The sequence below is a fragment of the Carcharodon carcharias genome, chromosome 37 (assembly GCF_017639515.1).
Source record: "Carcharodon carcharias isolate sCarCar2 chromosome 37, sCarCar2.pri, whole genome shotgun sequence".
Lineage (NCBI taxonomy): Eukaryota > Metazoa > Chordata > Chondrichthyes > Lamniformes > Lamnidae > Carcharodon > Carcharodon carcharias.
This window is the reverse complement of record NC_054503.1, coordinates 6331109-6344765: the sequence shown is the minus strand read 5'-3', so window position 1 is coordinate 6344765 and position 13657 is coordinate 6331109. Positions and strand designations below refer to the sequence as shown.

The following is a 13657-nucleotide window of genomic DNA, read 5'->3' as shown; positions in this document are numbered from 1 at the left end:
CAATATCCAGCGCCTTCAACCGTTTCTTGATATCTCGTGGAGTGAATCGAATTGGCTGAGGATTGGCTTCTGTGATGCTGACAGGTGATATCAAGAAATGGCTGAAGGCTCTGGATATTGCAAAGGCAATGGGCCCTGACAACATTCCAGCAAAAGTATTGAAGACTTGTGCTCAAGAACTTGCCACACCCCAAGCCAAGCTGTTCCAGTACAGCTATAACACTGGCATCTACTTGGCATTTTGGAAAATTGCCCAGGTATGTCCTGTCCACAAAAAGCAGGACAAATCCAACCTGGTTAATTACCGCCCCATCAGTCTACTCTCCATCATCAGCAAAATTATGGGAAGGGGCGTCGACAGTGCTATTAAGTGGCACTTGCTCAGCAATAACCTCCCCACTGACGCTCAGTTTGGGATCCACCAGGGCCACTCAGCTCCTGACCTCATCACAGCCTTAGTCCAAACTTGGACAAAAGAGCTGAACTCCTGAGGTGAGGTGAGTGTGACTGCCCCTGACATCGATGCAGCATTTGAAAGAGTGTGGCATCAAGAAGCACTGGCAAAACTGGTGTCAATCGAAATCGGGGGAAAATTCTCCACTGGCTGGAGTCATACTGAGCACAAAGGAAGATGGTTGTGGTTGTTGGAGGTCAATTATCTCAGCTCCAGGACATCACTGCAGGAGTTCCTCAGGGTAGTGTCCTAGGCCCAACAACCTTCAGCTGCTTCATCGATGACCTTCCTTCTATCATAAGGTCAGAAGTGGGGATGTTCGTTGATGATTGCACAATGTTCGCGACTCCACAGATACTGAAGCAGCCCATATCCATATGCAGTAAGATAACATTCAGGTTTCGGCTATAAGTGGCAAGTAATATTCATACCACACAAGTGCCAGGCAATGACTATCTCCACAAGAGAGAATCCAACTGTCTCCTTTGGACATTCAATGGCCTTAGCATCACTAAGTCCTCCACTATCAACATCCTAGGGGTTACCATTGACCAGAAACTGAGCTGGACCAGCCATATAAATATTATGGCTACAAGATCAGGTCAGAGGCTGAGAATTCTGCAGTGAGTAACATACCTCTTGACTCAAAGTCTCTCTACCATCTACAAGGCACAAGTCAGGAGTGTGATGGAATAGTTTCCATTTGCCTGGATGAGTGCAGCTCCAACAGCACTCAAGGAGCTTTACACCATCCAGGACAAAGCAGCCCACTTAATCTGCTCTCCCATCCGCCAGCTTAAACATTCACTCCCTCTGCCGCTGATGCACAGTAGCAGCAGTGTGTATCACCTACAAGATGCACAACAGCAACTCACCAAGGCTCCTTCGACAGCACCTTCCCAAACTGCAACCCTACCAGCAAAAAGGGCAAGGGCAGCAGATACTTAGGAACACCTGCAAGTTCCTCTCCAAGTCAGTCACCATCCTGACTTGGAACTATATTGCCATTCCTTCACTGTCGCTGGGTCAAAATCCAGGAAGTCCCTCCCTAACAGCACTGTGGGTGTACCTACACCAGACTGCAGCAGTTCAAGAAGGCAGCTCACCCCCACCTTCTCAAGGGGCAATTAGGGATGGGCAATAAATGCTGGGCCCAGCCAGCGAAGCCCACATCCCGTGAATGAATACAAAAATATAGTCTCAATTCAGGAAAGTGTGTGGCTTCCCATGGTGGTGTTCCCATGCATCTTTTGCCCTTATCCTTCTAGCTGATAGAGGTCATGGGTTTGGAAGGTGCTGTTGAAGGAGCCTTGGTGAGTTGCTGCAGTGCATTTGTAGATGGTACACACACTGCTGCTACTGTGCATCGGCGTTGGACAGAGTGAATGTTGAAGGTAGTGGATGGGGTGCCGATCAAGCGGGGCTGCTTTGTCCTGGATGGTGTGGAGCTTCTTGAGTGTTGTGGGCGCTGCACTCATCCAGGCAAGTGGGGAGTATTCCACCACACTCGTGACTAGTGCCTTGTAGATGGTGGACAGGCTTCCGGGAGTCAACACACAAGAGTGTCAATGTTAAAACAGGAGAGATGAGATTTGCCTGAAGTTGCCACAGGGGCTGTCAATCCTGGCTTGAGGAGACTCGATTTCTGCCTCGGTTTTCACTCACCAGTTGGAGGTGTAGGTGAATCCAACAAAGGGAAGGTGGAGTCCAGAAAAAGCACCTCGGCTGGGAGGAGGGGCTGAGTCCTGAAACACACAAACATCACATTTACAGACCCCTTAAAGAGGCAGAATGACAGTATCTCATATCAGTATGGGATTAATTAGTGTGTGGAAAAAAACACATCCACAGCGCAAAACACTCCCAGGACAGGTACAGCACGGGGTTAGATACAGAGTAAAGCTCCCTCTACACCGTCCCCATCAAACACTCTCAGGGCAGGTACAGCACGGGGTTAGATACAGAGTAAAGCTCCCTCTACACCGTCCCCATCAAACACTCCCAGGGCAGGTACAGCACGGGGTTAGATACAGAGTAAAGCTCCCTCTACACCGTCCCCATCAAACACTCCCAGGGCAGGTACAGCACGGGGTTAGATACGGAGTAAAGCTCCCTCTACACTGTCCCCATCAAACACTCCCAGGGCAGGTACAGCACGGGGTTAGATACAGAGTAAAGCTCCCTCTACACTGTCCCCATCAAACACTCCCAGGGCAGGTACAGCACGGGGTTAGATACAGAATAAAGCACCCTCTACACTGTCCCCATCAAACACTCCCAGGGCAGGTACAGCACGGGGTTAGATACAGAGTAAATCTCCCTCTACACTGTCCCCATCAAACACTCCCAGGGCAGGTACAGCACGGGGTTAGATACAGAGTAAAGCTCAGTCTATGATAAATGCAGAATACTGTGGATGCTGGAAATCTGAAATAAAAATAGAAAATGCTGCAAAAGCTCACCAGGTTTGGCAGCATCTGTGGACAGAGAAAGAGTTAACGGTTCGAGTCCGTATAACTCTTCTTCAAGAGAAGAGTCATACAAACTTGAAAGATTAACTCTGCGAAGTAGTAGAATTAGGTACTGAGGCAATTAAGGGATAGGCAAGAAAGTGGATTTCAGATGGAAGAATGACCGTGATCTTACTGAACGGCAGAGCAGGCTTGAGGGGCTGAATGGCCCTACTGCTACTCCTATTTGTTAATTACATCGCTGACCAAACCTTTGACCACCCGTCTCAATCTCTCGCGTGGCTCTGCGTTAACGGCGCTATATAAACGCAGGCTGTTGTCCAACGGGGTTGGGTGTCCAACTCCCGGTCACCTACGCTTGGCCGGGCCTGCCCTCACCACGTCGCGCCATGACTCACCGCCGTCTTGAGCACATCATCGTCCACGTCGAAGTTGGATGTGTCGGAGGGGCTGGTGACCTCAGGGATGTAGGGTGGGGGGAGGTCGCGGATGCGGTGCCAGTCGATGCCGGCGAAGAACGGGTGCTCCTGCAGGTCGCCGATGCCCGCCTGGCCCAGGCGCTTGTCCTTGCTGCAGACCAGCCTGGCGATCAGGTCCCGGGCAGCCTCTGACACATCACTGACATCCGGCGGGAATGTCAGCTTGTCCTGCAGGGGGTCGGAGGGAGATAAAAAAAGGCAGGAGGGCGAGTTGATATCAGAGGCATGGGATTCCCAACAGGCCAACAACAACTTAACTTTATATCAGGCCTTCAAATGAAAGCCTGGATAGCTCAGCCAGTAGAGCGTCAGACTTATAACATGAGGGTCCCTGTCCGGCCGTTGCATGTTTCTCAGTCCCCATAAAACCACACAAACAAAACAAGCCCAAACAATTTACGATGATCTTTCCTGATCCTTTGGTGAAAGTGATTGGGGTGTTTCAACAACAAGCTATATTTATATAATGCCTTTAACATAAATGAAACATCCCAAAGTGCTTCACAGGAACATTATCAAACAAGGTTTGACACTGAGCCACCTTCGGTCAGATGACCAAAAGCTTTGTCAAAGAGGTAGATTTGAGGGAGTGTCTTAAGGGAGGAAAGTGAGGTAGAGAAGGTTTGGGAGGGAATCCCACTATCGTCCAATCAAAATCCTGGAAGCCCCTCCCTAACAGCGCTGTGGGTGTACCTACACCACAGGGACAGCAGCGGCTCAAGGTAGCTCACCACCACCTTCTCAAGGGCAATTAGGGATGGGCAATAAAAGCTGTCCTCACCAGTGATGGCCAAATCCCATGAAAGAATATAAGGAATATAGTTTCAAATCAGCAAAGTGTGTGGCTTAGTGGCGGTGTTCCCAGGCATCTGTTGCCCTTGTCCTTCTAGGTGTGGTAGAGGTCGAAGGTTGGGAAGGTGCTGTCGAAGGAGCCTTGGTGAGTTGCTGCAGTGCATCTCGTAGATGGTACACACACTGCTGCCACTGTGCGTCGGTGGTGGAGGGAGTGAATGTTGAAGGTGGTGGATCAAGGTGCCAATCAAGCGGGGCTGCTTTGTCCCAGGTGTTGTGTTGTTGGAGCTTCACCCATCCAGGCAAGTGGAGAATATTGCATCGCACTCCTGATTCGTGCCTTGCAGATGGTGGACAAGCTTCCAGGAATCAGCACACAGAGTGTCAACGTCAAAACAGGAGAGATCAGATTTGCCCGAGGAGTCTTGAGAGAGAATCCCATTGTCATTTGGCCAAAACCCTGGAACTCCCTCCCTAACGGCACTGTGGGTGCACCCACACCACACGGACTGCAGCGGTTCAAGAAGGCGGCTCACCACCTTCTCAAAGGGCAGTTAGGGATAGGCAACAAGTGCTGGGCCTTTCCAGTGATGCCACATCCTATGAATGAATAAAAAAAGACTGAAGATCTTGTACCGCGCATTACCTCAACTTATATCCATATTTCATCTCCAAACTGATTAATCTATTCCCAATTATTACCCATATCCAGATAACCCCATTTATGATTCCATATAGCCCAGTTATTGCTCCAAGCATTCCCAATTTAAGGAATTGTGCCTCGTCTGCTGCTGCATACCTTGTGGTTCATGATTTTGCCGTAAGTCTCCACCAGGGACTCTGCGTAGAAAGGGGTCTCTCCAAACAGCAGCTCATACATACAGACCCCCAGGGACCACCAGTCACACTCCAAACCGTACTTGCCCTTGCCGTCCTCCATCGCCTGCAGGATCTCCGGGGAGATGTAATCCGGCGTTCCCACGGCCACCGAGGTTTCGACCTGGCACAGAGAAAAGACCTCGGATGTGAGGGGACAAAACTGTAAATGGCTCTCCCTCATCGCAAAATTGTTCAGTGAAGTCCTTTCAAAGAGAGTTGGAGAGTCACTTGGGAAGGGAAAATACTAAAGGATGTGGGGGTGTGAGGGGGAGAGTGGGATTAGACTGGGTGGGATATTAAAGGGTGCAGAGTGTGAGGGGGAGAGTGAGATTAGACTGGGTGGGATATTAAAGGGTGCAGGGAGTGAGGAGGAGAGTGGGATTAGACTGGGTGGGATATTAAAGGGCGTGGGGAGTGAGGGGGAGAGTGGGATTATACTGGGTGGGATATTAAAGGGTGCGGGGTGTGAGGGGGAGAGTGGGATTAGACTGGGTGGAATATTAAGGCGTGTGGGGAGTGAGGCAGAGAGTGGGATTAGATTGGGTGGGATATTAAAGGGTGTGGGGAGTGAGGCGGAGAGTGGGATTAGATTGGGTGGGATATTAAAGGGTGCGGGGAGTGAGGGGGAGAGTGGGATTAGACTGGGTGGGATATTAAGGGGTGTGGGGAGTGAGGCGGAGAGTGGGATTAGATTGAGTGGGATATTAAAGGGCGTGGGGAGTGAGGGGGAGAGTGGGATTAGACTGGGTGGGATATTAAAGGGTGCGGGGAGTGAGGGGGAGAGTGGGATTAGACTGAGTGGGATATTAAAGTGTGTGGTGAGTGAGGGGAGAGTAGGATCAGACTGGGTGGGATATTAAAGGGCGTGGGGAGTGAGGGGAAGAGTGGGATTAGACTGGATGGGATATTAAAGGGTGCGGGGAATGAGGGGGAGAGTGGGATTAGACTAGGTGGGATATTAAAGGGTGCGGGGAGTGAGGGTGAGAGTGGGATTAGACTGGGTGGGATATTAAAGGGTGCGGGGAATGAGGGGGAGAGTGGGATTAGACTGGGTGGGATATTAAAGGGTGCAGGGAGTGAGGGGGGAGATTAGAGCTCAGAGTGAAGGATTTGTCTGGATCAGGATCAGGAATCTCCTGTCCTGCGTTATAGTTGGGATACAGGAATGATAAGCAGAAAGGTGTAGTGTGTACTTACTGTCCCGTCCTGACGGAGCTGGAGACAGGATCCAAAGTCGGCCAACCTGACATGTCCATTCATATCAATTAAAACATTGTCTGGTTTGATGTCTCTGAAAAGCAGGGACCCAATGTTAAACCACTGGCTGCTCAATTTAAAGACATAATCCAGGATGTGAACAGACCATTCAGCCCCTCAAACTCATTCCACCCTCAAAAGGCTAATTTGTATCCTAATTCACCTACATGCCTTGGGGACAGCATAGAGAGAGGTTTACTCTGTATCTAACCCCGTGCTGTACCTGTCTGGGACTGTTTGATGGGGACAGTGTAGAGGGACCTTTACTCTGTATCTAACCCCGTGCTGTACCTGTCCTGGGAGTGTTTGATGGGGACAGTGTAGAGGGAGCTTTACTTTGTATCTAACCCCGTGCTGCACCTGCCCTGGGAGTGTTTGATGGGGACAGTGTAGAGGGAGCTTTACTCTGTATCCAACCCCATGCTGTACCTGTCCTGGGAGTGTTTGATGGGCCAGTGTAGAGGGAGCTTTACTTTGTATCTAACCCTGTCCTGGGAGTGTTTGATGGGGGCGGTGTAGAGGGAGCTTTAATCTGTATCTAACCCCGTGCTGTACCTGTCCTGGGAATGTTTGATGGGGACAGTGTAGAGGGAGCTTTACTCTGTATCTAACCCCGTGCTGTACCTGCCCTGGGAGTGTTTGATGGGAACATTGTAGCGGGCTGAACTCTGTACCTGTGTACATAGTTGAGCTGATGGATTGAATGGATGGCCAACACCATTTCTGCGACATAGAAACGAGCCATATCTTCAGGAAGCCGATCCTCAAATTTACTGAGCAGGGTCAGCAGGTCACCCCCTATGTAATAGTCCATGACCAGGTACTGAGGAATGAAGTGACATTGCAAGGTCAGACAGCTCAAGAGCCACAGTTAACAGAAATAAAGACATTACATTTCTCTAGTGCCTTTCACCAGGATGTCCAAAAGTGCTTCACAGCCAATTAAATTCTTTTTTCTAAGTACAGCACTCCCTTAACACTGACCCACTGACAGTGCGGCACTCTCTCCGTACTGACCCTCCGACAGTGCAGCACTCCCTCAGTACGGACCCTCCGACAGTGCGGTGCTCCCTCAGCACTGACCCTCCGACAGTGCGGCGCTCCCTCAGCACTGACCCTCCGACAGTGCGGCGCTCCCTCAGCACTGACCCTCCGACAGTGCGGCGCTCCCTCAGTACTGACCCTCCCACAGTGCGGTGCTCCCTCAGTACAGACCCTCCGACAGTGCGGCACTCCCTCAGTACTGACCCTCCGACAGTGTGGCGCTCCCTCAGTACAGACCCTCCGACAGTGTGGTGCTTCCACAGAACAGACCCCTTGGCAGTGCAGTGGTGATTCAGAAGAAAGAGAGCGTGATACCCTACTGATTCAAGCTGACATCTTTGTGGAATACACACCTCTCTGTTGCCATGTCTCCCCAACAACCTCCACATCCCCCACTTCCCCATTGAACGCTGAAGTTCTCAGACTCACCAGGTACTGCTCATCCTGGAAGGCGTAATGCAGTGTAGTGATCCACTGGTTGTCTCCTTTCACCAGGATATCTCTCTCTTCCCGGAAACAGGCTGTCTGTAAAGCAAGCTCAAGGGTTAAAATTGTGAATATCAACAAAAGTGGGGACACTCATTAATCGGAACAGGGAAAGGGAATTTGGGAAAACGGTCCACTGGCCAACTCCCCAAATTCCCTGATGCCATCCTGACTTCTCCTGATATTCCAGACTTTTTCCCACTGTCCCATCGCTGTGCCTAGGCGAGGGAGACACAGAACGTGGCCCGGTGGGGGGGTGGGGGAAGGAAAGCGCGGGCGGGGGGGCGCCACAGAGCGCGCGTGTGTATGTGTATGGGTGAAGGGAAGAGGGCGATTCACAAACACCCCTCCATTCCATCATCGTGCGCGCGTGTCTGAGAATCACAGACTCAGGCCAGAACCTTACAGCGCTCTGCCGGGCACAAGCCCAACCCGAATGCACGCAACATCGGCGAGACGATGACGGGCGTGTGTCCCTACGCCACCATGCAGGCGAGGAATACTGAGGTCGGCGGGTATGGGCGGGAGTCGGAACCATGCCCGCTGACCAAGGACCACTTGAGGCCATTAAAAAGCCTGTTAACAACAGCTTTTAGGCTGCTTGTGCGATTTTGCGCTCGTCGCTGGGGCAAAAAGGGCAGGCCAGCATCACACTTTTATCGGTCTGTCACCCAGGAGCAGGATGAAGGGCCCCCGGAGCACAAGCACTTGCATTTCATTTGTGACTTTGCTGCTGTCATATTTCAGATTCTCCTTTGATTGCGCTAGCTTTCTAAGCTGGGTTCGCCTATAAATCTGTGCCGAAGTTCTAACAAAATAGATCAGCCTGTATAAACCAGGAAGAAAATTGATGATTACAAAAGGCATTGGCCTTGAAAATCCACGGCCATTTGGCATATTTCCACTGTAATTATATTGCGGGGAGTTTGGTGGCCGGGGGTGGGGGGGAGGATTTTGAGCTGAGTGTAGGGGCTTTCCATATGTCAGACTCCCCATGACCCAGTGTACAGATACTGCAGGTTTATCATCCCAACTGATGCAGTAGGTGTGGAATATGGCCAGAGCCCCGCATAATTGAAAACAATTTTTTCAAAAGGATTCCTCTACAAAAGGGGAACAACCACACTTTGTTTGCAGCCCCCATATGTGTTAGTGTGTGTGTGTGTGTGTGGGGTGGGGGGGGAGATGGGTAAATCACAGGCCCGCCTCCCATCGTTCTGTCCTGTTGCTTCTCCCATGTCTCCGTGTTGCAGTAACAACAAGGGACCTTGACCAGACAGCGAGCGACATTTGCTGAAGGTGGTTGAATTTTTCCCATCCTTGGGCTGGGGCCAGTTCAGTCCAACCTGCCCCTCCCGGGGGCCAGGGGTGCCACCATCGCCATGGTTACCAACCTCCGCTCTCTTCAACATCTCCCATTTGTGAAGGATTTTCATCGCGTAGACTTGCTCCGAATTCTTTAGTTTTACCACAGCAACCTGGAGGATGGGAAATGAGAATCATTATACATGCTGACACAGGCCCCTACTCGCTTCCCCACACCCAATACCCCACCCAACGTCCTGCTGACCCCCATACACAGAACCGCAACGGGGGCTAGGCTTGCTGTCAGACGATCTGGGTTAAGCATGGTTAAAACATCAGGACTTCCACTCTTTATCAACTCATTCACAATAGAGATCCTCTACCCCAGTGAGAGTCAGTGCGTGTGGGACCCGTACCCCGGTGAGAATCAGTGTGTGTGGGATCCATACCCCAGTGAGAGTCAGTTTGTGTGGGATCCATACCCCAGTGAGAGTCAGTTTGTGTGGGATCCATACCCCAGTGAGAATCAGTTTGTCTGGGACCCGTACCCCAGTGAGAGTCAGTGTGTGTTGGACCCGTACCCCAGTGGAGAGTCAGTGTGTGTGGGACCCGTACCCCAGTGAGAGTCAGTGTGTGTGGGACCCATACCCCAGTGAGAGTCAGTGTGTGTGGGACCCATACCCCAGTGAGTGTCAGTTTGTGTGGGATCCATACCCCAGTGAGAATCAGTTTGTCTGGGACCTGTACCCCAGTGAGAGTCAGTGTGGGTGGGACCCGTATCCCAGTGAGAGTCAGTGTGTGGGGAACCGGTACCCCAGTGAGAGTCAGTGTGTGTGGGACCCGTACACCACTGAGAGTCAGTGTGTGTGGGACCTGCACCCCAGTGAGAGTCGGTGTGTGTGGGACCTGTACCCCAGTGAGAGTCAGTGTGTGTGGGACCCGTACCCCAGTGAGAGTCAGTGTGTGTGGGACCCGTACCCCAGTGGGAGTCAGTGTGTGTGGGACCCGTACCCCAGTGAGAGTCAGTGTGTGTGGACCCATACCCTAGTGAGAGTCAGTGTGTGGGGGATCCGTACCCCAGTGAAAGTCAGAGACAGATAAAGAGAGAGAGAAAAAAAAGATATATCATGAGAGATATCAAGTGAGAGCGAAATCGCGGCCTGACAGGACAGAGACACAGACAGATAGAGATAGAAGAGGATGTGTTGTTTTATCTCCAGCTTTCGATCAGTAATTAGTTAGCATTGTAACTCAGAACAGGATCAGTCAGTCAATCTGAAAGTAAACTGAAGTTGTTTCCTTGCTGATATGAATCAGGAATGAAACAGCCAGTTCCTGCTCTATAATAGTGGCCTTTGTTAGTTTGTCTAATCCCACTCCATCGATCCGGTGATTAACCCCGCCAGTGTGTCCAGATCATCTTGGCAGCTAACTTTCCTTCCCCTGCACTCCCAAGGGGAGCTCAGCACTGGGCACAGGACCAGGGGAATTGTCAGGCACCCAGGCCTCTGGTGGGGAGAGGCCCAATACAGAGCTGGGAACCTACAGCAAGTCGAGGTGGGAGGTGGGGCAGCTCGGAGACTCAGACGTTGCCCCTCAAGCCCAGTGCACTCGCCCCCATCCCCCGTTCCTCGTTCCTGACCCTTTGCCCCCTCACCTCACCGAAAGCCCCGCGCCCGATGACCTTCAGGATCTCGAAGTCGTCTCGTTGGAGGCGCATCTCCTTGAGCTTCGTGGCGAAGGGACTGACTGGAGAGAGAGAGGGAGAGAGAGAACAAAACACCAAAGAAAAAATATTGACATCTTCCAGTCTGAGCGCATCGCAGCTGGGGCTGTGATCCCTAGAAGGTCGAATAGCCACTTGATCCCTCAAGGGATGATGTGCTGGAGGGTGGCTAGTGTGATTAGAGAGGCGGTTGTGATACAATCCCCATCAAGGCTCATCAGAGAACAGAATTATAAAACAAAGGTGGTGGCCATTTGGCCCATTGTGTCTGTGCCAGCCCTTTGAAAGATCTATCCAATTAGCCCCATTCTCCTGCTGCTCTTTCTACCATAGCCTGGAATTTTTTCCCCTTCAAGTATTTATCCAATTCCCCTTTTGGAAGTTACTGTTGAATCTGCTTCCATCGCCCTTTCAGATTGTAACACCCTAGCGCATTGAAAAAAAATTCTCCTTATCTCCCCCTCTGGCTCTTTAGCCTATTAACCTATAAGTTGTGGCTCCAGTGCTGCAGGTGTTGCCTCAAGAATTAAAAGCTAAAAAAAAAACTTCCATCTGGAGGAGGTTTCACAAACGTTCCCACCCTCAGTGATGGGAGAGTCCAGCACGTCAGTCCAAAGGGCAAGGCTGAAGCGTTTGCAACAATCTTCACCCAGAGGTGCCAAGTGGATGATCCATCTCGGCCTCCTTGTGAGATCCCCTCAGCATCGCAGATGCCGGTCTTCGGCCAACTTGATTCACTCCACATGCTATCAAGAGACGGCTAAAGGCACTAGATTCTGCAAAGGCTATGGGGCCCTGCCAACATCCCGGCAATAGTATTGAAGACTATCCAGTACTATCTGCACCCTTAGCCAAGCTGTTCCAGTACAACTATAACACAGACATCTACCCGGCAATGTAGCAAATTGCTTAGGCATGTCTCTGTCCACAAAAGCAGGACAAATACAAGCTGGCCAATTACCACCACATCAGTCTACTCTTGATCATCGGCAAAGCGATGCAAGGTATCATCGACAGTGCACTCAAGTGGCACTTACTCAGCAATAACCTGCTCACTGACGTCCAGTTTGGGTTCCGCCAGGGTCACTCAGCTCCTGACCTCATTTAAGCCTTAGTTCAAGCATGGACAGAAGTGCTGAGCTCAGGAGGCAAGGCGAGAATGACTGCCCTTGACACCAAGGCAGCACTTGACAGAGTGTGGCATCAAGGAGCCCAAGCAAAACTGGAGTCAATGGGAATCGAGAGGAAAACCTCCACTGGTTGGAGACATACCGAGCACAAAGAAACATGTTTGTGATTGTGGGAGGTCAATCACCTCAGGACATCACTGCAGAAATTCCTCAGGGTAGTGTCCTAGGACCAACCATTTTTTAAATTCTTAATGGGACTGGACATCATTGCCTAGGTGAGCATTTGTTGCCCATCCCTAATTGCCCCTTGAGAAGGTGGTGGTGAGCTGCCTTCTTGAGCCGCTGCAGTCCATGTGGTGTAGGTACACCCACAGTGCTGTAAGGGAGGGAGTTCCAGGATTTTGACCCAGTGACAGTGAATGAACGGCCGATATATTTCCAAGTCAGGATGGTGAGTGACTTGGAGGGGAGCTTGCAGGTGGTGGCGTTCCGATGAATTATGCTATCCTTGTCTTAGGTGGTAGAGGTCGTGGGTTTGGAAGGCACTGTCTAAGGTGCCTTGGTGAATTCCTGCAATGCATCTTGTAGATGGTAGACACTGCTGCCACTGTGTATCGGTGGTGGAGGGAGTAAACGTTGAAGGTGTTGGATGGGGTGCCAATCAAACAGGCTGCTTTGTCCTGGATGGTGTTGAGCTTCTTGAGTGCTGTGGGAGCTGTACTCATCCAGGCAAGTGGGGAATATTCCGTCACATTCCTGACTTGTGCCTTGTAGATGGTGGACAGGCTTTGGGGAGTCAGGAGGTGAGTTAGTCATCGCAGGATTCCCAGCCTCTGACCTGCTCTTGTACCCACAGTATTTATATGGCTGGTCCAGTTCAGTTTCTGGTCAATGGTAACACCCAGGATGTTGATAGTGGGGGATTCAGCGATGGTAATGCCATTGAATGACAAAGGGCGAGGTTTAGATTTTTCCTTGTTGGAGATGATCATTGCCTGGCACTTTTGTGATGCACATGTTACTTCCACTTATAGCCCAAGCCTGAATGTTATCCAGGTCTTGGTGCATATGAGCATGGACTGCTTCAGTATCTGAGGAGTCGCGAATGGTGCTGAACATTGTGCAATCATCAGCGAACATCCCCACTTCTGACCTTATGATGGAGGGAAGGTCATTGATGAAGCAGCTGAAGAAGGGGAGACCATGGTGTAGTGGTAACATCACTGGAGACTAGTAATCCAGAGGCCCAGGCTAACGCCCTGGGGAAAAAAAACAAAAATACCTGGAAAAACTCAGCAGGTCTAACAGTATCTGCGGAGAGGGATACAGTAGACGTTTTGAGTCCATATGACTCTTCATCAGAACTAAGAAATATAGAAATGAGATGAAATATAAGCTGGTAGAGGGGGGTGGGACAGGTAGAGCTCGATAGGGGGCCAGTGATAGCTGGAGGCCAAGTAGAGACTGCCAAAGATGTCATAGACAAAAGGGTGTTGACGGTGGTGATATTATCTAAAGGATGTGCCAATGGGGACATTAAGGGTAGCAAGCTAGTGGCAGATGGCCCTAGTGGGGGTGGGGTGGGGGGGAAGGGATTTGAAATGGGCTAAAAGGTGGAAATGAAACAATGGATC

At 50.8% G+C, this 13657-nt stretch overlaps 1 protein-coding gene across 2 annotated transcripts in view; it reads right to left on the bottom strand.

Annotated features, from left to right (window-relative positions):
* The window catches only part of LOC121273022 (serine/threonine-protein kinase MRCK alpha-like), a 66452-nt gene that overhangs the window by 34013 nt on the left and 18782 nt on the right, over positions 1–13657 (bottom strand). For both annotated transcript variants that reach the window (XM_041179960.1, XM_041179961.1), the window contains exons 2-9: positions 10825–10916; positions 9257–9340; positions 7806–7901; positions 7007–7155; positions 6273–6366; positions 4996–5196; positions 3324–3572; positions 2120–2199 (exon numbers count right to left, since the gene is read on the bottom strand). In XM_041179960.1, the coding sequence (XP_041035894.1) occupies positions 2120–2199; positions 3324–3572; positions 4996–5196; positions 6273–6366; positions 7007–7155; positions 7806–7901; positions 9257–9340; positions 10825–10916 (1045 nt within the window). The remainder of the gene's footprint in view (positions 1–2119; positions 2200–3323; positions 3573–4995; positions 5197–6272; positions 6367–7006; positions 7156–7805; positions 7902–9256; positions 9341–10824; positions 10917–13657) is intronic.